The sequence below is a fragment of the Papio anubis genome, chromosome 15 (genome assembly GCF_008728515.1).
Source record: "Papio anubis isolate 15944 chromosome 15, Panubis1.0, whole genome shotgun sequence".
NCBI classification, from domain to species: Eukaryota; Metazoa; Chordata; class Mammalia; order Primates; family Cercopithecidae; genus Papio; species Papio anubis.
Genome location: NC_044990.1, coordinates 13,880,805 through 13,908,140, shown reverse-complemented (window position 1 = coordinate 13,908,140; position 27,336 = coordinate 13,880,805). Strand labels below are relative to the sequence as shown.

Below are 27,336 nucleotides of genomic sequence, written 5' to 3'. Positions count from 1 at the left end.
CTTAATATTCACTCTTTCTACTATAGCATTTTAAAATGATTTTTATTTTAACTCATTTTTCATAATTATGTAATTGCTTTTGTAAATCATATACAACATAGAAATTCATAAAGTATAGGGAAATAGAAAGTACAACGCTTAAAATACTACTACCTAAAAGTAACACAATAAATAACAATAAACACTAAATATCTTTTTATGGAGAATAAGAGAAGGCAAGAAAGGAGAAGGGAAGGAAGAGGGAATAAAGAAGGATAGAAGAAACTCATACTAAATTTTATTTTAAATAAAAAGCATCAAATATAATTTTACATTTAACAGAAAAGAAAGAAAAGGACATGAAACAATAAAAAAAATTTTAAAACTTCAGATGACTTTCTTTACCACATGAAAGGCTTTTTTTAATTAAAAATCTTTATGAGGCTTAAAAAAATTGAGTAAAAACAAAGTGTTACATAATTAATTAACTAAACATTTCAATTTTAGAAAGTATCAGTTTACTCTTTTATATTAAAGACAGATAATTACCATCCTCACACTTTAGGTCACCTAATTTTTGTGAGTTATATTGCTATCTGAACATCAAGGTTTAAAACACTTAAATTTTTTTCATCGTAACACTGCTGTTATGTATGAATTGCTGGGTCTTTCTCTATTTCAAACGAATTCACTTCCTTGACCTTGTCTTCACCATTTCTGGTTTTTCTTTTGACTCAGCTCTCAATTGACTGGGGATGCCATTCAAGAGGAGACGAAGAAGTCTGTCTTCTGAATTCTGACCTGATGTCTACATACTTAACAATCTGGCAGGATATAATATTCTCGGGTCACACCTTCTTTCAGAACTTGCAGACATTGCCTTATTTCTTTTGGCACTGAATTCAACTGGGAGAAGTCTGAGGCCGGCCAAACGTTTAACCATTTGAAAGTACTTCTTTTTTTGCCTAGTTTTCTCATTTTCTTTTTAGGAACTCTTTTTTTTTAATCACTGAACTCTGATTTAAATACTATATGTCTTAGTGTTATCATTCTCTGTCAAATTTTCCTAGAAGATGGTGTGCTTTTTCTATACATTACTTAAGGGACTATATCTCATTTCCAATAGGAAATTGTTTCAGGCATTGACTTGATCCCTCAGTATGACATATTAATACAAAAACTTGGAATCCCACTTTCATCACAGAACATCAATCTCAGTTCATTCTCCGTGTTTCAAAAAAGAACTATTTTCACTCACCAAAAGTACTAAAGAACAAAAACCAGGCATACCCAATCAATTCCTGTCACTCCAATGTGGGGATTATTAAGGGAGAAATCTAGGAATTCTGTTGACTTTGCAGGGATAGAAATAAGGGAAGGATACTTACAAAGTCACTCCAGAATCTTTGGGTTCTTTTTTTTAACTGTCAATATTTTGAATGCACTGCTTTATGTGATGCTGCTTTCCTTGTCTGGTCACATTTGAATTTGCTGTTTCGGAGGGGGAGAGTCTCTATGTTACTATATAATGTTTATTTCATTAGGTTTGGACAAGGGAAATTCTTTCATCTCTCTTTATCAACTTGATCTGGAAGTCCACAATTCCAAATGTGTATTCTTTGTAAAATGTTTGTGGTTTGGGGTTTTCTTTTTTTTTTTTTTTTATGGTGGGGGGGGAGGTGCTGGGTGTGGTGATATGGTTTGAAGGCTTCTTCTCCGCCTTCGATCCAGAAATTAAATGATTTCCCACTGCCAATTATTGAATAATTCACATTTTAATTATGTTTCTAGTATCTAAACAAATATAAATATCAGGATGTGTTTCTGTGCCTTCATTCTACACCCCTTGTCTAAGTTTATTCCTTGATTTAAAGTCTACTAGACTTATTACACTACTCATTATTCTTATTCTTCAAACTTCTATTGACATTTTTACTCATTTGTTCATCTGAGTTAGCTTTTGAAGAGTTTAACCTTTAAATAAAAAAAATTTTTTATCAGAATGACATTGTTTACAAACTGATTTATTACAATTCTATCTTTATATAATTGAGTCTTTCCCATTAAGGTACACAGCATAGCTCTCCATTTACTGCATTTTTAATTTTTTAATGGTTTTCAGGAAACAATTTATAATTGTATTTACATTTCCAATTTCCTTTGGCTATTATTGTATATATTATTCTGTAGTAAGAAGCAATAGTTACTCAACCGGTGGATATTATTACACTTTCTGTTCTTCTTCAATCTGTCAGGACAGTTGTAATATTATTTCAGATTTTAACCTACATCTCCCCAGCATTTTATTTTGAGGCTAGAATGGAGGGTAAGGTATAGGAACTCAATGCTATATGCACCAATGTTTACATGGAAACTATATCAAAACACAGTTCTGCACTAAGGGAGCATAGGATAGCTTTGTTGATGATTACTAGTGAAGCAAAACAGGGCATGTTTTGTGCTCCTGTAGTTTTATCTTATTTATTAATAACTTGTTGTTGCCCTTCCCATTTTTAATTGATGGCAGAAGTACTATGTATATGTGTGAAAAACTGAATAAATGAACACATAAAAATATACAGAACAAAATGATGTTATTACCAAGAATTAGAAGTGGATCTCTTATATGTCATCCTAATGTACTGTATTTTTCTTATAATCATTATAATCTATCCTGTAATTTAAAAAGGCTTTCCTTATTCAAAAGTTTCTCTCTATTTTACCTCAGTGAGGTATGGGAAAGTTTGATTCATTTTGTTGGTTCCTTAAAAACATCAGCTTTGTAGTCAGTGATCCTTTCAACAGTTCAACAGTTTTTATTCTTCTAGTTTCTTCATGTTAGCCTATACCCTTACTAATTTGTACTTAATACTTCATTGTACTTTAATTAATGTTGTAATGTAAGTACAAAGTCCCTCTTTTAATCTTTATTTTTCAATAATGGAGGTATTTATTTCTGATAAGAGTTTTTGCTATAAAGTACAGAAAATTTTAGATAATTTCCAATTTTTCTTTTATTTTCTTCTATTCTCTAAAGGATATCTTGACACTGCTTCTTAATTTCTACGTAGGTAAGATATTCTGCATAATTCCTTTTTTTACTTCCAATTTTATCACATTATGGTCAGGAAGCAGTATCCAATAAAATGTCTACTTTGTCTGCTTTTTCATTTTATGGCCCAGGACATGACGCTTTTTTTTTTTTTTTTTTTTTTTTTTTTTTTTTCTTTAGCCATGAAGTATATCCTCAAAATATGTAAGATTGAACATATATCTACTGCGCCAGGTTTTATGAATCTATTACTCAATTTCTCTATATCTGTATGTATTAGTTCAATTTCTCTATATCTGTATGTATTATCAATTGGTCCCATTCTGAGAGAGATAGTCATCTATACCATTATTATATTTTATCAAGTTCTTATTGCATCTCAAATGAATTTTGCTTTATAGTTTTGACATCGCTATTCGATGTTTTCACGTTTATGAACTTAACACTATCTACTTAAATTGTTCCTTTCAAAATAAAGAATGTCCTTCCACATTCTCTTTTGAACTTTTAATCTCAGGTTCAACTCACTGTGTTCTGGGCTTTCAAATCCCATCTGATTTTTATAGTGTCAACAAATTTCTGCTTTACTTTTGTTTGCTATAGGTTTCTTTACTCAGTTATTTTTTTAAAGCATAATATTCCTGCAGCCACCAACCAACTTAGTATTTCTGGATACCTGTTTATCATCCCATTCTTCACACTCTCCTTGAGGATAACCAATAATCAAAAATTTTGGTTTTTATTCCCATGTACGTCTTTATAATTTTAATTAGATGAATATCTATTCATATGCAATTTACAATTTTGTCTTCACATATTTTTGAAATTGAAATAAATTGCATCATTATTATGTATCCTTCTGCAACTTGCTTTATTGCTTTATGTTTGATTTGTGGAAGGTAACTTTACATCATTCATTTTCAGTTCTGAATATATCCAACTGTATGAATATACCTTAATTTATTTTTCTGTTCTCCTCTTCTATGCTGTTTACAACTTTTAATTAATATTAACAATGTTATATTGAACACTGTTCACACACGTGAGAGTTTCTCTACATCAAGGAGAGAGTTCCTTAGTCATAGAGTATAAGTATCTTTATCCTTTTTAAAAATTGTAAATTGTTCTTCAATGTGATTGTAACAGTATATAATTCCACCAGTGACTGGAGAGTTTCCACTGATGTACATCCTTTGTCAACACTTGATACTGTCAACAGTTTTAAAATTTACCATCCTGATGAGTATTAAATGCATGTTTTATTTGCACTTTCTTGATTACTACTGAAATTGAGTATATTACCCATATATTTACTGCTAACTCAAGTTTCCTCTTCAGGGAATTGTCTGTTTATATGCTTCATGATCCTAACAGATTTTCTTTTTCTAATTTATTTGCACAATTTTTTCATATGTTTAGGAGACAAATCCATTGTATCCGAGATAAACCGCAAATATCTTCTTTCACTTTGTGCCTTGTCTTCTCACTTTTTATGGTATCTTTTAAAGTACTTTTTATTCTAATAGTCAAATTTATCTTTTTCCTGTATGATTTATGTGTATTTATTGTTTCAGAAATTCTTCCTTAATCCAAGGTGATAATACTATTATCCTGCATTTTCAAAGAGTTTTAAATTTTGTTTTTCACATTTTTACTAGCTTTATTGAAGTATAATACACATACCACAAAATTCACACACTTTGTAAATGAACAATTGATTTTAAAAACTTATATCAAGTCATGCCACTATCATTACAATACAGTTGTAGGTCATTTTTATCATCCTAAAAAGTTCCCTGTGTCCACTGGCAGTTAATTCCCACTCCCATTGCTAGCACCATGCAACCACTTATTTCCATTCTGGACATTTAATATAAACATAAATATATAGTATATAGTTTTTTGCATCTGGCTTCTTTCACTTAGCATAATAGTTTAGGACTCATTATGTCCTCATATGCATCAGCAGCTTGTTTCAATACATTACAATAGTATTTCATTGTATGGACATAAAACATTTTGTTTATCCATTCATCAGCTGATTGACTTTTGGATAGTTTCTAGTTTGGAGCTACTACTAATAATAGTACTGGCTGGGCACAGTGGCTCACGCCTGTAATCCCAGCACTTTGGCAGACTGAGGTGGGCGGATCATCAGAGGTCAGGAGTTTGAGACCAGCCTGACCAACACAGTGAAACCCCATCTCTACTAAATATACAAAAAAATTAGCTGGGCATGGTGGCGCGCACCTGTAGTCCCAGTTACGTGGGAGGCTGAGGCAGAAGAATTGCTTGAACATGGGAGGCAGAGGTTTCACTGAGCAGAGATCACGCCACTATACTCCAGCCTGGGTAACAAAGTGAGACTCTGTCTCAAAATAATAACAACAACAATAATAATGACAATAGTACTAAGAACATTCATGCAAAGTCTGGCTATGAACATGTTATCAATTCTTTTGGATACATTCCTAAGTATGGCAACACTTTTTAGGAAATCCTTTTGGAACATGGCTGCAGGATTTTACATTCCATCAGCAATGCATAAGCTTTCAATAAGTAGTCTGTGCTGTGGTTTTGTTTTCATTCAGTTCTAATCAACGTCTAACGTTCTTTATGATTTCTTTTTTGACTCAGGGATTAGTTACGTTCTTTACTTCCAAATACCTTGCAATTTCTCAAATCTCTTTCATCCAAATTTAATTCTGTGTGGTCAGATAATATACTTTGCTTGATTTATTAGTTTTTAAATTTACTGAGACTTGTTTTATATTTTACAGCCCAACTCATAATACATTTTGGAGAATGCTGCATATGCACTAGAAAACAATTTTGTTAGCTTTAGGTGGAGTGTTATATAAATGCCAAAATATTATCCAATAGGATGTCGAACAGGGGTGGTCAAAGCAGGCTTTCGTTAATTGTTAGTTATTCAAAGGGGATGCTTCTAACATTTCATTACTAAATAGGACTGTGGAAAGTTTTCAGTAGACATATGTTACCAGATTTAATAAATTATTTTCTATTTGTGGTTTGCTAAAAATTTTTATGATGAATGCTACTGAATTTTATGAAAATTTTTTGCACACATAATTATATAGCTATTCTCCTTTGTTAATAAATAGATAAAATGTTGTCCTGATGTCAAGCCACCTTTACATTCTATGACTACCCTCAACTTGGTTATGCTGTACACTTTTAAAAAGTAACTGACAGACTCATGTTCATAAGAGAGATTGACCACACCTTTCCCTTATAATTAGATAATCCATATCCAATTTTGGTATCAAGGTTGTACTAATTTTATTAGGTGAAATACTGGCCGATTCCTTCTTTATCTAGCTAGTCATGGAAAAGTATTTTATAAGTGAATAATACAGCTTTTTGGCCTTGCTGTTACTCTGTTTAATAGTCTTGCTTTCTGTTTCATTCACTTCTGCCCTTTATTATTTTTTTGCCTTGTTAGGCAGACAATTAATGAGGTAAGCACAACTGAGAACCTAGAAAAATGAAAACCTAAGTACCTTTCTGTTTTTAATATAAATATTTACAACTATGAATTTTCTCTAGTATCATTTAGACCAAATCTCACAAGTGTAAATATACATAATTTTAAATATTTATTACTGCATTTTATAATTTGCATAATGAATAACTTCTTGTTATTTAGAAGATACATATTTCTATTTTCTAAGTTTAATTTTTGTCATTGATTTCTTGTTTAACTGCACTGTTTGCAGAGAAAGTCATCTGTATGACAATTTGTTTAAATTTATTGAACCTACTTTATGGCCTCATTTAAATAATTTCTATAGTTTTGTGTGCTTGAAAAGAATGTGTATGGCACTCAAGCCAATGAATTTTTTTTCAAATTATACTTTTGAGATTTTTTGTAATTGATCTTTTAAGGAGAAAAATATGTTAAAACTTGTAAAATACTCTTCCAAATTTAGTCAATAATAGATTTCTATGACTCACCTACACTAGGTATATATGCATTTGAAACTGTTTTACATTCCTAGTGAATTACATCTTTTTCATAATATGGTGCCCTCCTTCGTCCTCAATAATTTTTTGCCTTAAAGTTTATTTTTACATATTTAAATAATGCAATACCAGCTTTTATCATTTAATTTTTCAAATAAGTAAGACATTTACCTAGTTAAAAATATACGATGACATAAAAAGATACCCAGAGAGATTTTACAGCCAACTCATCCCTTACATTTCCACATCACTCACGGCTCCCCCATACAAGTGAACACTTTATGACTTCTCATTTCCCTAAAACGTTCCCCTTCTCTTTTAAATGCACTTTATTTTTAGAGAAGTTTTAGGTTCACAGTAAAATTGAGCAGAAAGTAGGGAGTCCCATATGTCCCTACCCCTACATACACACAGCTTTCCCCACTGTCAACATCTCTTACCAGAGTGGTACATTTGTTATAACTGCCTATTAACTTTTCAAATGCAAATAAAAATATATCATTTGTTCCATTCCTTTAACAGACAGCATTTTTTAAAGTATATCTTCACTCTATTCATCAGAGATGGCACCTTTATTAGCACTAAAATCATCTTCACTCTATTCATCAGAGATGGCACCTTTATTAGCACTAAAATCACTAAGTATTTGGGTCAATCTATGAACTGCACTTTGCTCTGTTTATTCACAAATATGTACTGTACTGTCTTCTTTACTAAAATATTATATTTCTTGTAATATTACATGGCTAACTTCCCTTTGTTGTTCTCCTTGTCCTTGTTGGGCTCTGGAGTTTCACTCTGTGGTAAGATTTCATGCTAATTTTCCCTGATTAGAATTCATTTTACTTCCAAAATCTGAAAAATCAGTTCTTTCATCAATTTTGTAAAACTTTAGTAATTTACTTTGAATAGTGTCTCTTCCTCATTCTCTCTTCCACTTTTCTGTAACTCTTATTAGCCATATTTGAAACCTTTCCTTCTTTCTCTATCTCTCTTAATTTCATGTTTGTAATCTTGTTTATTGGTGTTGATTTCTAGGTAATTTCTTCAGTTCTATCTCTCAGTTCACCAATTATTTCTGAAGCTTTGTCTAATCTGTTTAATGTTTCCATATAGGTGTTAATTGTAATTACTACCTTTTCATTTCCACAAGTTACTTAGGGTTTTTTAAATCACATGGCTTATTTTAAAATTACCTTGCTTTTCTGGCATGTGAGAATTTCCCTTACTTTTGTGTGCACACCTATATATTTAACAGGATTATTGACATATTTTTATCCAACATTTCTAGGTTTTTAGTAGATCAAAGTGTTTCAGGATACCTAGTTTTTACATCCATCAGTTTTCTAAGAACTCTTAATAGTCACATGTGAAGTCTCTTACTTTCCAAGGCTTTATCTTTTCTCTCACTCTCTATTTTTCATCCATGCTTTGAGATCTTAAGTCCACTAATTAGGGTGAACTGGTTAAAAAATCATCAGCTAAAAGAGCTGAATATTATCTTTGGTACTCTATTTGAATCTCAAAAGCTCTTTGTATAAATGAAATTCAAATGTTCCACAACAGCCTCCACCAAAGTTCTACTTCACCGGGTACATAGTTTGATGATTCTCTTATCCTGCCTCTGGCTAGTAGGCCCCTTTAGATGAGTTGCTATTTTTCACTATCCACAGAGTCAAGGTCAAATCTCATGGCTGTGTATTTTAAATGATGAGATCGCTGCAGGTGGTGTCAGGCAAAGCACCCTCTAAACTTACTGACTTGTAGTATAAAACTTAGCAAGCTGTAAGTTCTGCACCATGAGCCCCTGGAACCAGTATGATAGCACTCCAATCTTCCTATACATCAACCCACAAGTTTAAGGATGAGAAGACTTAACCCGCCATTCCAGATATTTTTTGGCTTTTTGTGGACTGAAATAGGTGAATTAAAGTTTGTTTTAAAGTTTTAAACTTTGACTGTCTGTTTCTCCTGTAATTTCTATTTTATGAATGTGTCTATTTTATCATTTTAAATAATTCTTCTTTATCTAATGGTTATTGCTTTTTGCCTTGTATTCTAATTTGTCCAATATTAAGATCATGATTTCTACTTTCTGCTTTCTTTGTGCTTATATGGTAAATCTTTACTCATCCTTTTACTTTTAACCTTTCAAAACCACTTTGGTTTTCTGGTGTGTTTCTTGCGTATAGAACGGGTTTTATTACTGTGATCAATTGTGATATTTTTCTTACAACAGGTGATGTATAAAAGCTTTTACATTTATTTTTTATGACAGTATGACTGGTCTTAGATATGTCATATTTTATGTTATGCTTACTGATCTTTACAGATTTTTTAAAGTTCCATTACATATATTGTTCTTAGTTTTATCCATACAGATCTTAAATATTTTGAAAGCTCTATAATTTTATAGAACTGCTTATCTCTTTATGAAAGAATAAGTAATCCTACATCTGTTTAAAAAAGATATTTCCCTACTATGAGAAATGTAAATATCACCATATTTGCTCTTAATTTTTTCCTTTCATCTACATCATCAAATTTTAGTCAATAGGCCTATATTTGTAATATTTCATCTGTTCGCTTACATGGAAATTCTGACTCTTTGCACTTGCTCTGCTTTCCTTCTTTTCTCACCCCTCCCAATTCATTTTAACCATAAAACTAAAACTAAAATAAATGTAGGTATTACTGTGATAGATCAGAATTTACTTTTTATATATTAGCATAAATTTATTCAGTGCTCACCAGCTGTCCTTAGCAATAGTTTCTCCAGTCATTCCTACTTGGTTGGACTTTATCCCCAGCAATTTCCTCAAAATTTAGTCACAGAAATAATTTGCTGTATGGCTTAAAAATGTTTGACAGCATTCTTTTTACTTAAAGGATAGTTTGCCTCCCACTTTCTTCATTTAAGTATCTTATGATTGTTATAGATTTTTGTATTGAAGATTATTTTAGAGTCTAAAGCCAGACTCATTTTTCTCTTTATTTGTGCACTAATATACAAAGTATTCTTATATTTAAGTCCAGTAACACACCTTGATGCTAATCATTCTTGGTCAGTTTTCCCTGGCACACAATATGTCCTCTAAATAAGAATGGCAAAATCTTACATCAAGACTTCATTGAATTATAGATTTAAATATTTGTTTTGTTCCACTGTTCTGCTTTTCTTATTTGGGAACTCTATGTATGCCATTATTATTATTATTATTATTATTATTATTATTATTATTATTATTTCTGAGTCGGAGTCTCGCTCTGCTGCCCAGGCTCTGGAATGCAATAGCACAGTCTCAGCTCACTGCAACCTCTGCCTCCTAGGTTCAAGCAATTCTTCTGTCTCAGCCTCCCGAGTAGCTGGGATGACAGGTGCCCACCATCATGCCCGGCTAATTTTCGTATTTTTAGTAGAGATGGGGTTTCACCATGTTGGCCAGGCTAGTCTCAAACTGCTGACCTCATTGATCTGCCCACCTCGGCCTCCCAAAGTGCTGGGATTACAGGCGTGAGCCACCACATCCGGCCGATTTATGCCATTATGGTAATTTGTTTTTCTCCCATGTTGCTCATTTTCTTTCTAATCCTAAACTCACGTTTTCATCTATTCATATTATTTGCTTTTTTTTCACTTTTATCTTCTGTGTACTTCACTATGTTACTAGCCAGAGTTTCGCCTTTGAGCAATTTCCAATTTTATTTTTTTGTGTATAGTTCTTTTCCTCCAGTATTTGTCCAATGTTTTATTAGCTCGTAATTAAATACTTCCATGCTATCTGTGCTAGTCTGTTCTCACACTGCTATGAAGAAATACCCAAGATTGGCTAATTTATAAAGGAAAGAGGTTTAATTGACTCACAGTTCTGCATTGCTGGGGAGGCCTCAGGAAACTTAACAATCATGGTGGAAGGCAAGGAGAAGCAGGCACCTTCTTCACAGGGCAGCAAGATGGAGTGAGGGAAAGCAGGGGAAATGCCAAATGCTTACAAAACCATCAGATCTCATGTGACTCACTAGTACAAGAACAGCAGGGGGGAACTGCCCCCGTGATCCAATTATGTCCACCTGGTCCCACCCTTCACACATGAGGATTACAATTCAAGGTGAGATTTTAGGTGGGGGGACACAACCAAACCATATCACTATGTTAACATTTCTTACAACCTTTTTTTTTCCAGAAGGGGATCTTGCTCCATTACCCAGGCTGGACTCAAACTCCTGGGCTCAAGCAATCCTCCTGCGTAAGCCTCCTGAGTAGCTGGATTACTTCTCCAAATTCTGTTTAGTGGTTCTTTCTCAGAAGCTACATATGTATGTATGTATTTATTTATTTATTTATTTTTAACTTATGATAGCAAATTTTTAAATCAAAATACTTTATATTCCATAGCAGTATTTTTCTGCTAAGTGCTATTCATGTACTGATTACTTTAACTTATTTTTTCCATGTTTTTTATCTGATACACATGCACTGATGATGTGCCAATTCTTTTGATACAGTCTAATTTATGTGGACCATCCGTCTGCAGGACACTTCCATGACCATGTGTAAAAGAAGGGACAAGGGTAATCTTTTTGCTTTCACAATCCAAAAACTTTCTCTTTCTCTATAGCTACAGAGACAGACTGCTTGCCACAAATATAGGTCATCTGTGTAATTCTTTGTGATATATCTTCTCCTTTTCTGAAACCAATCTGATTAAAAAAAAACTCTGCTATCAGGCATGATATATGTATATCTATTATTTTAAACAAATGATCTATTTTTGTATTTTAAGGTGTGCCTCTCATCTTCAGAAACTGTACTTTCACTGACACTTCCTATTTGCTATAATTGAACTCTCTCACCACTCTTCGTATTTTCTCTTTAGCCTTAACAGCTTTTACCCAACCTTAGCAACTTTAAGCAGCTGATACTCATATTCTGGGGTTCATATATTTGCATCTGTCTTCTACTTGTGATAATATTTGTGATAAGAGAGTACATTTTTTACTTCTTGTTGTATCATTTATACATTTTACAGGAAAAGAGGGGAAAATAGGGCATCTTAAACACCATGTTTATACAGGAAATTGTTTGTTATTTTTAATTTGGTAATGAGTTTTCATCTTTTTATAAATTTTTTAATGTGCTTTCTTGACATTTTTAGGAGGCTGCATCTTGGGCTACAATCCTTTGACTTTGTCCAATCAATTTATTTTAATTAACTGAAGTTAAATAAGCGATCTTTATCTCTTAATATAAAAAGAGCATATGGCTCTTCATTCCCAGTATTCTGTCACCAAGTGTACTTACAGTTCCATGTACGTGTGTATGTATATGTGTGTGTGTGTGTGTGTGTGTGTGTGTGTGTATCCTTTTCTACAATCCTGGCCTTGTTTGAACTATTCCTTATATTCATAGCATATCTAGTCTCTCTTACTTAATTATTGTTTGGAACCAAAATTTTAGAGATATTTAAACTTCTAGGCTATACAGCTTGTTAGACATGCCTTATCTGAATTTTGTGCAGTTTTCATGATTATTACAAATAAGCGCTCTGCAAGTTTAAGTAAGCACCAATAAAAAAACAAAAAAAAAGTTAACAATGAGGTTCTGATAGGAACCTCATCTAGTAGCATTTAAATTATAGTTGCACTACTTCCTTGGCTTCATTTGTAAGGAAAATATACTCTTAAAACTATATTCACACACTGGATAGTGTAGTATGAATTGCAACCATTAAGCCAGCAGTAGTTTCTTACGCCAAAAGTGTTCTTAGAAAGTATTCAAATTCTGGATTTGGGAAAAGATATGAGGTATTCTAGCATCTGTAAGTCACAAAATTAATCAATAAACCCTACTGTTAGAAACTAATAACAAATACCGACTCAGCAGGTAAGCATAAGATCAATTCTCAGAAAGACCTCAACATATACATGGTATTTCCTTGTCAAGAAAGCTTTCCTTGAAATCATTCCCATATGTGCGTCGTTTTGTCTTGACAAAATATTTTATTACATCTTCAGAATAGATAATACTTTCTTTTTAGGAAGAATATAGAAATAAACTGTATTATTTAAATTGTAATCTTGTTCCATAATCTACTACTAATAAAATATATTTTATAAAAATTTTTTGCAACTTCTATCACAGAAAGCTATTATTTTCCACTGTTTCATTATTCAAGTCAAATTTCATCTCACATTACATATAAAACTCATAAAAACATAATCTCAATAGTTATTTCTAGAATGCATTACGACAAATATCAACTTACTTGTGACCTAAATGCTTCAGAAAGTATCCCAGAACCTTCAAAGCTTGAACCCAAATACTTTCACTTTTAGAAGCCAGTAATTTGTAGATCACCCTAAAAAATACATAAATTATCTTTTAAAAACTTACTAATATTAAAAACAAAAACACACTATATACTTTACAAATAAATTATACAAATGTGAAATATAAAATTTCTCTGAAGATTTTATTCTCAGGATTATAATTCTTTGGAAAAATTAAAAACTAGCATGCTTTAATCATTTTTCTTTAAACATGTCCTTCAACCACACACTCAAAAGGGCAATGTGACTGGTGTTCATAAGTACTGCCTCCCAACATACTAAACACAATTTTCAGTTTTAAGACACATGCTTAGTTAGGCCACACCTCTTCTCTCTAAGAATTGGCCCCAACATTTAAACTTGATAACCCTATTTTCTTTCTTTTTTAAAATGTTTTTTCTTAATTTTAGTATAGAGGTGAGGTTTTGCCATATTGCCCAGGCTAGTCTGGAACTCCTGTGTTCAAACGATCCGACTACCTCGGCCTCCCAAAGTGCTGGAATTACAGGCGTGAGCCACTGCACCCTAACCCTGTTTTCTTGGTATGACTAATTAGACAATAGGTAGGCACCTGCCTAGTTATTTCTCCTTTTTGCGAATTTGGAATGAGGTCTAAGAAACAATATCTCCTCTTTGCTGGGCTCTTGAATTTGACAACTGTTTAAAACAGAAACTAGAACAGCAATGTTTTGTTTCTGTTCAGAAAGGCTAGTCAACATATAGAAGGAAGGATTAAACAGCTTACAGAAAGCAGCAGAGAAAGCAAACTTGTTTCCTAATAGCCCTCCAATTCCTGGTTCCTACTCTTAAGATTTTTTTTAACAAATATATTATTCAGTTTTTACTTTAAAAGCTTGAGAGGTTTTCTCTTACTTGGAGCAAAATAGCCTCCACTAATATACAAACTAACCTATACAATCACTTCAAGTACTATATACAAGTAGGGCCATATTCATTATAATATTTGTAAGTGTTTAGACATTTTATTCCATATTTTTTCTATTAAAAAAAGCAATTTGTTTCCATAGAGTAGAAGGGACAATGACAACTATATACACTGGCAACTAATTCTAGAATATAAGAAGGTTCTTTAGGTGCTAAAACACTATAGTGTGCTTTATTTTATTAAATATGTTTCTTAAAAAATAAAATGCCATTGTATATTTTCAGGTAAAGTACTCAGCTGAACAAGAGAATCTAGTAAAAGATGCAATATAATTTTCACAATTTCAGTGATACTTACAAAGGAGAACAAATAGCTTAAAGTTAATCTCATTATTTTTAGTTTTGTGAAGAGCTTATACTATTAAAAAAGAAGTTAATGATACTGCTTCTTTTTCTCTTTTTTAGAGAATAAACTATTAGAGAATAATAGTTAAAGAATAAACTATGAGAATAAACTATGAGAAAAGAATAAACTATGAGAATAAGTGATTATTTAAAGAATAAACTATTAAAGAATAAACTCTGAGAAAAGTGATCATTTCCTTTGGAACATCTTTTTTTTCAAATCCCACTTTCATAAATATGTATGGGTTAACACTGAAATCCATTTTCAAAACTTTTAGGAACCAAGATCAGTAATGAAAAAAGACAAGTTTGAGAATAGCAAAGTCAGACATGTCAAAAAAAAATACATTCAAGAAATCATAAGATACAACATTAAACAGCAAAAATAGTCTTGAGAACCAGAGTAAAAGCTCACAGTCTGGGCCAGGCATGGTGGCTCACGCCTGTAATCCTAACACTTTAGGAGGCCAAGGTGGGCAGATTGCCTGAGCGCAGAAGTTCAAGAGCAGCCTAGGCAACATGGTGAAATCCTATCTCTACTAAATACAAAAAAAATTAGTCAGGTGTGGTGGCACATGCCTGTCATGCCAGCTACTTGGGAGGCTAAGGCATGAGAACTGCTTGAACCCAAGAGGTGGAGGTTGCCGTGAGCCGAGATGGTGCCACTGCACTCCAGCGTAGACAACAGAGTGAGACTCTGTCAAAAAAAAAAAAAAAAAAAAAAAAAACCCTCACAGTCTAAAAATGTGGCTATACTCAAATATAGAATTAGAAGTTCTCACAGAGTTTCTACTTTCTAGGAATAACTTTGAGTAGCAGGAAAAAAAGGTATCAGACCCTGCCCTGGATCAAGAGAAATTATGATTAATGTTGAAACATGAAAATGTCTAGGGCCATCACACATCTACTTACATAGGGATGTGATACCGTATGAATAAGAAATTTACTTTGTTAATGAATGTTTACTTGTAATATACATTATTACTAATTAACAATAATCCTAATTCATCTGCTTAAGCTCACTATATTCAGCCAGCAAATGGTCTAAGCTATATAAGACACATAGTTGTCTATTCCTTTCTTTGAAAATTTCCAGATACAAAAATACCAATTTTTTGGCTGCTTAGTTCAGTGGTCCGTTATCACAAGGGCTTCCTTAAGCCCAATTAGCATATCATCAGAATTAAACTGAGTTCATTCTTTTTGTTCAACTATTACACTGAACTCAATTGTATGAATTACAACAGACCAGAATTTTCCTCCCAAAATACGTCATATACAACTGTTAGCCTTTAGTGGCTATTTTCTAGAACACAGACATTTAAATGCTTCAGTCATTTTCAATATTTTCTATCTAATAAGCCTATTTTTTTCATCTTTTATACTATTCTGAACCAGCTTTCTCCTCATTTTTGAAGTAGAAAAGTTGAAGTGTCAAGGAAAGGCTGCTTTTTAATCTGTGTGATTGTTTTTAACACACTGGTGACAATCTGACATGCTCTGCTCATGGTCAGCCATGAGCACAAGTCCTTTTAATCTGTTGTGCTTAATCAGTTCTTTCGTACCATACATTTAAAATACTATGTAAATCCTAAAGATCTTACCAAATAGTACTCTCAATTGTAGAATCATATTTTTGATGTGTCAAAATAATAGAATTATATTTCTGCATTTCATCATATTAGACAATCTAAGTTTGGTATCTTCCATAAGAGTAATGTGGATATCTTCAACTGATTCACTAAATTTATTAGATAATATAATAAACAAAGCAAATTCTAAGGACAAGGACACTAATTATTCAATCTAAATATAAGTTCAGAAGTGAGTGTAACTGTACTATATTATTAGATCGAACTATATGAAATTGCCATTATTTGGTAAAATCAGTTAAATATCAACAGTAAAAAATTATAACAAGAGTAAAAAATTATAACAGTTGTTAATCACTAAATGTATAATCTTCTTCAAATAGATTGGCAGCCCCATGAATTATAAACTCAAAGTAATAGGGATATCACAAGTGAGATATGCATACAGAGATAGTGATTGCTTCTCTAATTTGAAAAGGAGTTCTTCAAGTCTAGAAAGTTGTTATTCATTGATTTAAATGGCCAAGTAAAAAAAAAAGCACTTAAAAAAGCCGTTGACAGTCACTGATATATTATTTCCAAACTGTTTTTTAAACTCTTTTTCACAATAAATCTGTGGAAATTCATTGCGTTATACATGATATAACCTTGATATCCTGCTCATCCCACTAATTAAAACTCCAGAAAAATATAACAGAAGAATTCCTTAAGAAGCTAAATTATAGGGTTAAGTTCATAAAAATACTAATTAAGAAATTGGATTTCACCTATCTACCAAGTTACTTTTCAACTGCCACAACAAAAGTTGGTTTTCAATTTCTTTTGGCCTTGGCCTCTTATTCCAAAACATCTTTCATCTCTGTTATTTCCACTGCATTGCACTGCCACTGTCTCAGGTCGTCATCTTTATCATCTTTAATACAGATGAATAAAATAATCTCCCTGCTGATGATATTGCTACGTCAGTTTGTCCTTCAACTCATGTTTCACAGTGGTGATTGTAAATCTAACAAAACAGGTATCTGAGCACAACATTTGCCCTATTCAAAATTCTTTTTCATCACCAACTGAAAAAAAAAAAAAAAAAAAAAACAAAAACCCACTGAAGTTATTACCATTCTATGAACCTTCCAAATCTGGCTATCATCTCTCTCAGGCCTCATATCATAAAATTTCATTGTATCCTCTTTTGGTAAAACGTGCCTTGCTTTTTTGTGTCTTCTTGAAAAAAAAAAAAGCTCTATTCACAATTTGTAATGTCCTTACTATAGCAAAAACAATTTAATTACTCTTCTTGATTCCTGAGACTACTGTTTATACATACTTCATCAGTTTCCTGAGTATTCGAGGATCAATAGCAGCATTCTCCATTTATTCTCTTATGTGTAAGATTTTGCAATATTTATTCAAATATTCATAGGAGTTATTCTAGGAGGAACAACTGTGCTCCATTAAAGTCTAATAGTAATATCATACCTTATTCCATTTCTTTGATCAAATGCTGGTATCATTGACGCTGGGTGTTCTGACATTAAAGCCACTAGTAACTGTAGCACATCATGAATATTTTCATCCTGCATAAATCAACAAAATTGATTTAAAATTTTACTCTAAAGATTGGCTTAAATAATTAAAATAAAAGGCCCATAACATGTCCTACCTCATGCATCGTAAGTAGGTAATTTAATATACTCTGAAGTTCATCTTCCTTGACCCCTCGATCCTAATTTTTAAAAAATATTTTATTACTTTACATCTAAAATTAAAATTTTATTTTAAAAAAGATGTCAAAATAATCATTTTAAAAAAAAATAAGAGTAAGTTTAATATAGTGATATTTTAACTAAAATCCCCACACATTTCACAATTTATAGACTATATTATTTCAAGTTAATTAAGTAAATATTTAGAAACATATCAATTTTTAAGTCATTAATATTTGATTGACATTCACTATAAAAAGTTAGCATATTTTGACCATCTAAGTATTCTTATGACTATTTTCTAATCACTTACTCTTTCCTTAAAACAATATAAATGCAAGACTATACAGTATCAATTTTTGGGTACTATCCCACAATTTATTTTTATTTTCACTTTGGTTTCCTCTTAACATTTAAAACATCCTACTACAATAAAATGCGTTGTGTAAGCCTTCTTAAACTGGCACACAGATCATTCTCTAGAATAAGGGTCAATTATTATAAGAATAAGGGCTCAATTCTTATTCATATGTTCCTTGTCCATTTCTGTCACATCCCTTAATAGGGAAGATTTCAGAGAGCATTTAACCAGAAGTTAGTTAAGTTCAATAAAAGTTAATACTAAGATGTGCAGAATTTTGAAAGCAATTCATCACTTAAAGGTAGCTATTACTAATTTAACAATAATAATTTTAAAACATGCCAGAAATTCCTTTCTACCTAATATACTGTAATTCTAAATTATATAAAATTATTTTACCTTCAGTATGAGCTGTTTCAGAAAAAGTAGCATAAATGCCCTCAGTGATATAATTTCTTTTTGTGATGGCCGGGGACCATCTAGAACAAAACAGAAAAAAAAAGTAAAAACAAAAAATACAAGATATTAAATAAGCTAAATGCAATTATGTTGGGATACTATGACATTCTTGAATAATTATATGTATTTAAATTACAACATTTATATTAATGTTATACAATTTTAATAATATGTGAGTATCCAAAAATTAGCTTTCAAATTTTTGGCAACTTCAAATTATTTACTGAATGTCTGATTTTGTGGAAAAAAGAACTTTTTAAAAAGTTGTAATATATTAATATCCATTTATAAATGTATAATCCCCAACTATTTATATTAATACTTTAATACTTTCTTGTTTTTATTACATTAATAGGTTTTCCAATATGTCTTCCATTCTCAATTAAATTTGTCTTCATTTAAGGACTCTCTCCATTTTCACCCCACACATTATTTAACAAAGCACAGAAAAAATGACACTCTGTTTTATTGTAATTATCTGCTTTTTAGCAGATTTCTTCTATGTCACTTGTATACAGAAAATACATATTATTGAGGGCATTTAAGAAATGCTGTGTCAATAAGCGAAAATGAGCATAAAATATTAAGATGTGCATAACAGTTCTATCATAATGTACAAATTTTAAAGTAATTTCAAAATATCTAATTATTTTAAAAAATGAAAATATAATACATGTAATATGCATAATATACAATAAAGAATACTTTTAAAAAATGAAGCTGGATTCATAAAAATCCTTTAACATTAAGCCTTTCTTGTAGCAACCAGTATTTATCTACTGCTTGACAAGTTTTAAAAGCATAATCCCTTCATGTATAATTTATAGCATCTGCTTATTCACTTAATATTTACATGAAGATTATTACATCTGCAAGCAAGTTATTATCCAAAAAATCCATCCTGCCTATTATAATAAAAGAAATATCTTCCCTATTTCCCAGACTGCTCTCCACCTTTTATTGCCCCACTGCCACCAAGATGCACAAAGTACTCTTCTCCTCCTATTGACACTGGTATTACTTTAAAAAAACTTTTCATTGTAAAATATTGCCAATGTACAGAAAGCATACATGAACAACTTAATGAATTATCATAAAATGAACACCTGTATAAACACTTCTTTGGTCAATAAATTGAACACTGACAGTAGCCTGACAGGGAAACCCATCAACCACTGGTATGCTGGTAAAGGAATTATCTGCAGAGTGGAGGGATGAGGTCCTGATTTTGAGCATTTATGTATTTCTGATTTCTATCATATTAATAATAATCTGATTTCAAGTTCAAGATACCAACAGTTTAACAAACAGCTCATAAAATTCCTGAATATCTAACAACTGATTGTGGCCCCATCCTGCCCTGCGTGCCAAAGCCCTCACCATGCTCCAGACCTCAGCTCTGTGCCACATTCCTTTTCCTGATCACATCCCCATTCCATCCAAAAACACACAGATACTGCCTTAGTAATAATTTCCTTATTCTTACTTCTATTTCTGCTACCAATTAATAAAATTGGACCAGTTTTATAACATCTCTGTGCCTTAGGTTTGTTTTCTTCTTTATTGTTAGGGTAAGAATAATACTACTGCTTGTCACAGGACATCTTGTGAGGATAAAATGGATCAACATATGTAAAGGAATTAGACTAGTACCAGGCCCATTTTAATCATAAGCACTCAAATGTTAGCAATAATCACTTTTATTGTATACTGCACAATACAAACAGCATGCTGCAAAGAAATATATACATATTTGTGTGCTTTGTGCTTGATATAAATCCATTTCTACAAAATAAAATACAAACCGATTTATCTAACAAATATAAAATTGAATGAAAAAACAAATCCCCAAATAACACTATTTATGTAACATACAGAAGCTAAACAATAAATTAGTAATACATACATAAATAGTAAAAGAGCAAAGCATAGTAAAAAAATAATAAGCACCCAAGTAAAGAAAAGAAATAATGTAAAATTTGGGATGGGGTTATTTCTATGACAGGGAATAGAAAAGAGATGTGATCACGCATGAGAATATTCAGGCTCATTGGGAATGTTCTGCTTCTTAAGGTTAGTGATGTTTAAGTGAGGTTCATTTTATATTTATATTTATATTTATAACATGTTTACATATTACATTGATATATGTAATTATACCACTTCGTGTTCATGATATATTCAAAATAAAGCTTTGAAACACCTATGTGTGTGCATGAGTAAGCTCATGTTTGTATGAGCAGAGAAAAGGCAGTAGAAAGATATACAAGACTGGTAACCTGGGAGAGCAGTAACATTTTATTTATAAACCTTTGTATTATTTCACTTGCTACCATAAATACATATTACCTGTCCTATAATACTTTTAATATATCTCAATGCTTCTACAGTTAACTATATAAATCATAATTTAAGAGACAAAAGTGTTAAGTCATAGTCAAAGCAAAAATATCCTACTTCTTCTCAAGGTGAGTGCCTACACATGAACAGTTCTACGAAAGCTAGTGTCGTGCAAATTATCTTTAGAGTGTCCTTAAAAGAAAGCATTTGTTTAAAATGGTATTGAAAAATGCTGTCATTTAGAAAACTACATACTTCAAGTCAGAACCTTACGTTCTACTATATAAAAAAAATTAATTTCAAAGCATTAAAATGTTAAAGTAAAATAATTATTTAAATGACAAAGAAAAATAAATGCTCATTCCACTTTCCTGTCATTTTCATTTAAAATATATGTACTGGTTCTCTTCCTTTCCCTCTCTTTGATGTAGCTACAGCCAGTGAGGCCTCAGGGGCAAGGGTTCTATGGAAGGAGCAGAGGCTCTGGTGATCCCCAGGGTCTTACAGAGCCAAAGAGGCAAGTGAGTCTGGAAGGACTTCCAGGGTCAGGCCAAGGAGACAGTAGAGGTCAGGAGGGTGGCCAGTGCCAAAGAAACAACTGGGGCTGAGGAGACAACAAGGGCCATACAGAGTTAAATCTGAGGGTATGGTTACAGATGACTAGCAATGTTAAAGCTGAGAAGGTTATGGTGTATGTATCAAAACACTGGTTTTACAGAGTAGAATAAGAAAATATATAAATGTATTAAAGACAATAGAAGCAAGATTTCTCACTATTGAAGAAGAAAGCTGCAAACTTAAGAAGTTTGAGGCTAGGTTGAGCCATGTGGCTTTGGACTGGAATTGAAGGTACTGCTGTGAACTCATGGTTTTAATATAGATAAATCAGTTGAGATATACCTATATACATAGATAGGAACATCATTTCCTAGATCTGTCCACTAAGAGTATGTAGAAGCAATGACATTCAAAAACCAAGAAGCACACCTCACATCCAGATCTTGGTTCCTAAAAACCATATCCACCAAGCAAAGCAGGGCTTCTTGGAAAAATGGCTAATTTCAGGGCTGGGATAAGCAAAGTGTAGGACAAGTCAGAAACATCTTGTTTCAGAAAGTAAGAAAGTATTAAAACTTATGGGCATTTGTCCCATAATCCATGTGAAGGGTCCTACTGGCCAAATCTTGAGCATTAAAATAATGATACAACCCAGGAGACAGAGAAACCACAGCCCTAGGACTAAATTCATCAGGCCACTTGTTTCTGTAAGTTTCACTAAAACAAGCCACACCTATTCATTTACATGCTGTCTGTGGTTATTTCTGCAATACAATGTCAGAGCTGACTATGCGCAACAGAGACCTTATGGTTCCCTGAGCCTAAAACACTATCTGGCCCTTTGCAAAGAAAGTATGCCAACTGTTCATATAACACATTGAATACATGAGTCCATACTGATATAAAAGATGTCAGATAGATAGATAGATAGATAGATAGATAGATAGATAGATAGACAGACAGACAGACAGACAGACAGAGTGGAGGAGTAAAACAAGTTCTTCCTCACAGCAGATATGCCAACTTAATTATGTCTTAGAAAACATCATCATTTGTCAGTCATCACAATAAAGATAATTTCTAGTAAGAATCATCAACGAACTAAAATAAGTAAACTTGGTTGAAGAACAGGTTATTTATATAGTTTCAATGTATTTCTCCACCAAATATTTATTAATTACCAAAGAGAAGGGAGTGATTTTTAATGAAGAAACCTGGAAGATAACACCTTAATCAAATGTTTAAAGTTAACATCACTTGGAAAAGGACAACTCAACATCATGTGCCTCCTTGACACAATACAAGGAGACAGATACAATATGACTTCTGTAATTTCTTGTAAAAATGAAAAACCTGAATCATCATGGACAAATAGAAAATTCAAATTTAAGGTTATCCAAAAAAAAAATAACTGGTCTGTATTCTTCAAAAATGTCAAGGTCCTGAAAGACAAGGAAATACTAAAAAACTATTCTACACTGAAGAACATTAAAAGTAAGAATGCAACTAAGCACAACATATGATCCTCAACAGACTTAGGGCAAAAGAATTTTTTTCCTGGAAAGGACATCATTATTGTAATTAGTGAAATTTGAATGGGGTCTGTGAATTAGATGATAATATTATATTAATGCTAACTTACTGATATTAATGGGTATCCTCTGGTTATGTAACAAAGTGCCTTTACCTTTCAGGAAATACACAATATTTAGAGGTGAGAGGGTATCATGTCTACAATTTATTATCAATTGATTCAGAAAAAAATATGTGTATGTATCTGCAGGTGTGCTTATATATACATAAAAAGAGAGCATGAGAGAATAGTAAAGGCTAAAGTGGTAAGATATAAAATACTGAGAATCTGGTGAGGGACATATAAGAATTCTTTGTGCAATGCTTACAACTTTGTAACTTTTCTGTAAATTAGAAATTAATATTATAAGGCAAAAATTATTATGTGTGAATATAAGATCTGTTTAGAGCAAATGCTATCATAGTGTAGCATTTAAGAACTAGGTCTCTGAGTCAGATGGATATGATTCAAATTTTGGTGCTGGTGGGTTTGTATCGACTTTCAGTTTCCTAATCTTTAAAATGAGGATGATATCAAAAAAAAAGTTATATATAGATGCAGTCTTATGTATGTATATGGATATGTCTATAATTACTATATATATTATTAAATTAATATGTAGAGTGCTTGGCAGAAAAATCTAATAAATTTTAGGCATTACCAACTTAAAAGCAATGGAAGAAGCCATAAAAGGACAAAATAACAGATCTGAGTATAATTAACTTCTAAAGCCCCATTAATAAAATAAAAAGACATTATAAAAGTAAGCTTACATAAATATTAAAATAGTAAAATGGGAGGCCGAGTTGGGCGGATCACGAGGTCAGGAGATTGAGACCATCCTGCCTAACACGATGAAACCCCATCTCTACTAAAAATATAAAAAAAATTAGCGGGGCATGGTGGTGGGCGCCTGTAGTCCCAGCTACTCAGGAGGCTGAGGCAGGAGAATGGCGTGAACCCAGGAGGTGGAGCTTGTAGTGAGCCGAGACTGCGCCACTGCACTCCAGCCTGGGTGACAGAGCAAGACTCCGTTTCCAAAAAAAAAAAAAGAAACACGATCCAAATATATGCTGCTTATAGGAAACACACTTTAGCCCCTGCACTCCAGCCTGGGTGACAGAGCAAGACTCTGTCTCAAAAAAAAGAAAAAAGAAAAAAATTGGAAAGTGCTATTTTTCCTTATCAACAGGATTATTATAAAACTATAATATTCAATGCTATTGTGAGCACGCAAAAGGAAGTACTGTAACATACTACTGGCAAAACTGTAAAATAATGTGACATTCCTGAAAAAAATTTAAAATACTTGTCATTAGCCCCTTTCTCAGTAATTTTAAACAAATCAAAGATGGAGGTAAACACATATATAAATGAGAGAATTCTCTAATATTTACAGAATCAAAACTTTAGAAACAATGTAAATGGTACATCCCCTTACATTACTACATTAAGCTGAGAAAAGGCCGGGCGCGGTGGCTCACGCCTGTAATCCCAGCACTTTGGGAGGCCGAGGCGGGCGGATCACAAGGTCAGGAGATCGAGACCACAGTGAAACCCCGTCTCTACTAAAAATACAAAAAATTAGCCAGGCGCGGTGGTGGGCGCCTGTAGTCCCAGCTACTTGGGAGGCTGAGGCAGGAGAATGGCGTGAACCCGGGAGGCGGAGCTTGCAGTGAGCTGAGATCCGGCCACTGCACTCCAGCCTGGGCGACAGAGCAAGACTCCGTCTCAAAAAAAAAAAAAAAAAAAAAGCTGAGAAAAGAACAAGATAGAAAAATTGAGAAAATCTCAATCTATAATTATAAAGTTTAAATATTTTCATATATGTATGCAATGAGAAACACTGGAAGACAACATGACAAAATCATATCAGTAATTATTCTTGGGGTTTGGGTCATAAATATATTTTTTCTTCTGTATTATTTTATTTTCTATATTTTTGTATAATTAGAAAAACTGGCTATATTTTCAAAACAAAAAAGAAATCACAGTGAAGAACTAAATTAGTTTCCACTATAGTCAGAACAAAGGATAAATTTGGAAAAAAAAAATTTTTTAAAGTAGCAATCTGAAAATGTTGAAAGCAATTGATGTATTAGAACACACCAGTTATAACCAATATGATTTATCTGTTTTTAATATTATGAAGTATTTTCCTGAATGAAAAAAAGCATAGAGGCTAAAATAATACTGTTGCTTTTCATCTTATTCCAAAAAAATTTAATATTGAAAAGCCCTAAACTTCTTTACCACAAACCATTCTCAATATGCCAGTTTGCTACCTAAGAAAGAAAACATTTCAGTGATTTCACAGTCATGTACACTGCTCACTGTAACAGTACTCAGAATACAGAATAATCATAGGCAAATGTAAATACAGAGGAAGTGTTATACATACCTAATCCTTTAGGTGTAATGCCACTACTGTCAGCAGGATTAATAACCCAGTAGTAATATTTTAAGGTGTGCATTAGCTGTAATACTGTTCCTACTCTGCGTATGGTGGTGTAGATGGTAGCAGTTCCAATAAATTCAGCAGACAAATATGTGTATAGGGAAAGTTGAACCTAATACAGAATATTAACAAATCATCAAAATGAATTTAAAATGCCTCAAGTGCTTATATTATAAATATACATTCAGTTTTAATTTAAATGCGAATTAGTAAAGGTCAAGAGGTGACCATTTTTTATGAGGTTAAAAATAACTTTCTTCTTCGATATTATTTATATTAAAAAATATATAATCTGCAATTAACATATTCTAATAAACTTATTATAATAAAGGTAGCCTAATAGCTGTGGCAATTAAATAATTTTAAAATGATTTAATAATTTATTGAAATTAATCTGATAAAAAAGATTAAAATATTTTAAAAGTCAACTAAAGCTCTTAAAATACATTTCAGTAGCTTTCAGTGTATAAATTTCTTCATACCAACAGAACATCAGTCAGCTAAAGCATATCTGAAAACATATATATTTTTGTCATATATCCTAAAAGTTCATGCAATTTCAAATTCTCCTCACCTATGGCCATAATATATAGTTCGCTTTCACAATCTGACCATGTGAGCATAGAGATGGAATGTCAGACATCTTGCTTAGAAGAGTTCTCAAAATTCAGATTTGGGCTTAGGCAATAATTAGTAACTTGGTGAGATATTTTTAAACTGTAAAAGATAGCTCAAAATCAAAAAATCCCTCATTATTGATTTCAACTAGGACTAAATCCTTGTATATAAAATAATAAGAATTTTCTGTTATTATCTGGAAAAATACTTATTTCATGTATATATTTATTTTTAAATTAGTATTATTTACATGTCATGATATAAATTCTGCCTTCAAAATGAAAGCAATTTTCCAGCAAAATGATTACAGTCATAATACAATTAGTTCTCCGTTCTCTTTCCTCATCTTTCAAAAATTGGTATAGCTAATTCTCTTCATTGGAAAAGTATGTATCACATCTAAAGATGTTAGAATGCAGTGTTACACAAAGATTATTTTTTACCTATCGTTTCATTTATTTTACTACTTATAAATATTTTGTTCTCCTGATACTGCCTAACACAATTGCCGCAGATTAACTATAAAATAAGCTAAAATGTTTAAATGTTTTCCACTGGATACTTTAGATCCAGCAACTATAATGTATAACATTGCACTAAAACAAACTGAGTAAGTATAAAATTCATACCTTTGCAGGTGTATGTATCCAGATGGCTGGATTAAATAAAATGTGATCACAAAGCTGCTTCAGTAAAGGTGCTCCATGAGATAAACCATCAAGGTATTTTGCAAAAGATAAAAATTGCTCCAGGACAGCTCTAGTTATATGAACTCTTGATGACTAAGAAAGAAAACAGAAATTCTAGCTTGAAATATCCAGAATATCAAATTGTGCAATTTCTGACTTAGTATAAGCACACATGAATTTTTCATATGCTATCCCTAATAAATATGAAATAAATATTTATATTTTCTTTGCCACGAAAATATAATTTTTTAAGATATCTGAAATTTTAGCTATTTCTTTGAGTGATAGCTTGTTATTTGAAGTCCGATCTAAGACAATTATAGATAAATAATTCAAGTTAAATAATG

General features: G+C 32.0%; 1 protein-coding gene across 11 annotated transcripts in view; it reads right to left on the bottom strand.

Annotated features, from left to right (window-relative positions):
- NBEA (neurobeachin) overlaps nt 1–27,336 on the bottom strand; it is a 739,922-nt gene that overhangs the window by 546,659 nt on the left and 165,927 nt on the right. For 10 of the 11 annotated variants that reach the window (XM_031655705.1, XM_031655707.1, XM_031655708.1 and 7 more), the window contains exons 12-17: nt 26,930–27,082; nt 25,626–25,794; nt 18,694–18,773; nt 17,891–17,953; nt 17,707–17,804; nt 13,285–13,377 (exon numbers count right to left, since the gene is read on the bottom strand). In XM_031655705.1, the coding sequence (XP_031511565.1) occupies nt 13,285–13,377; nt 17,707–17,804; nt 17,891–17,953; nt 18,694–18,773; nt 25,626–25,794; nt 26,930–27,082 (656 nt within the window). The remainder of the gene's footprint in view (nt 1–13,284; nt 13,378–17,706; nt 17,805–17,890; nt 17,954–18,693; nt 18,774–25,625; nt 25,795–26,929; nt 27,083–27,336) is intronic. The other variant, XM_031655710.1, reaches the window with a different exon arrangement.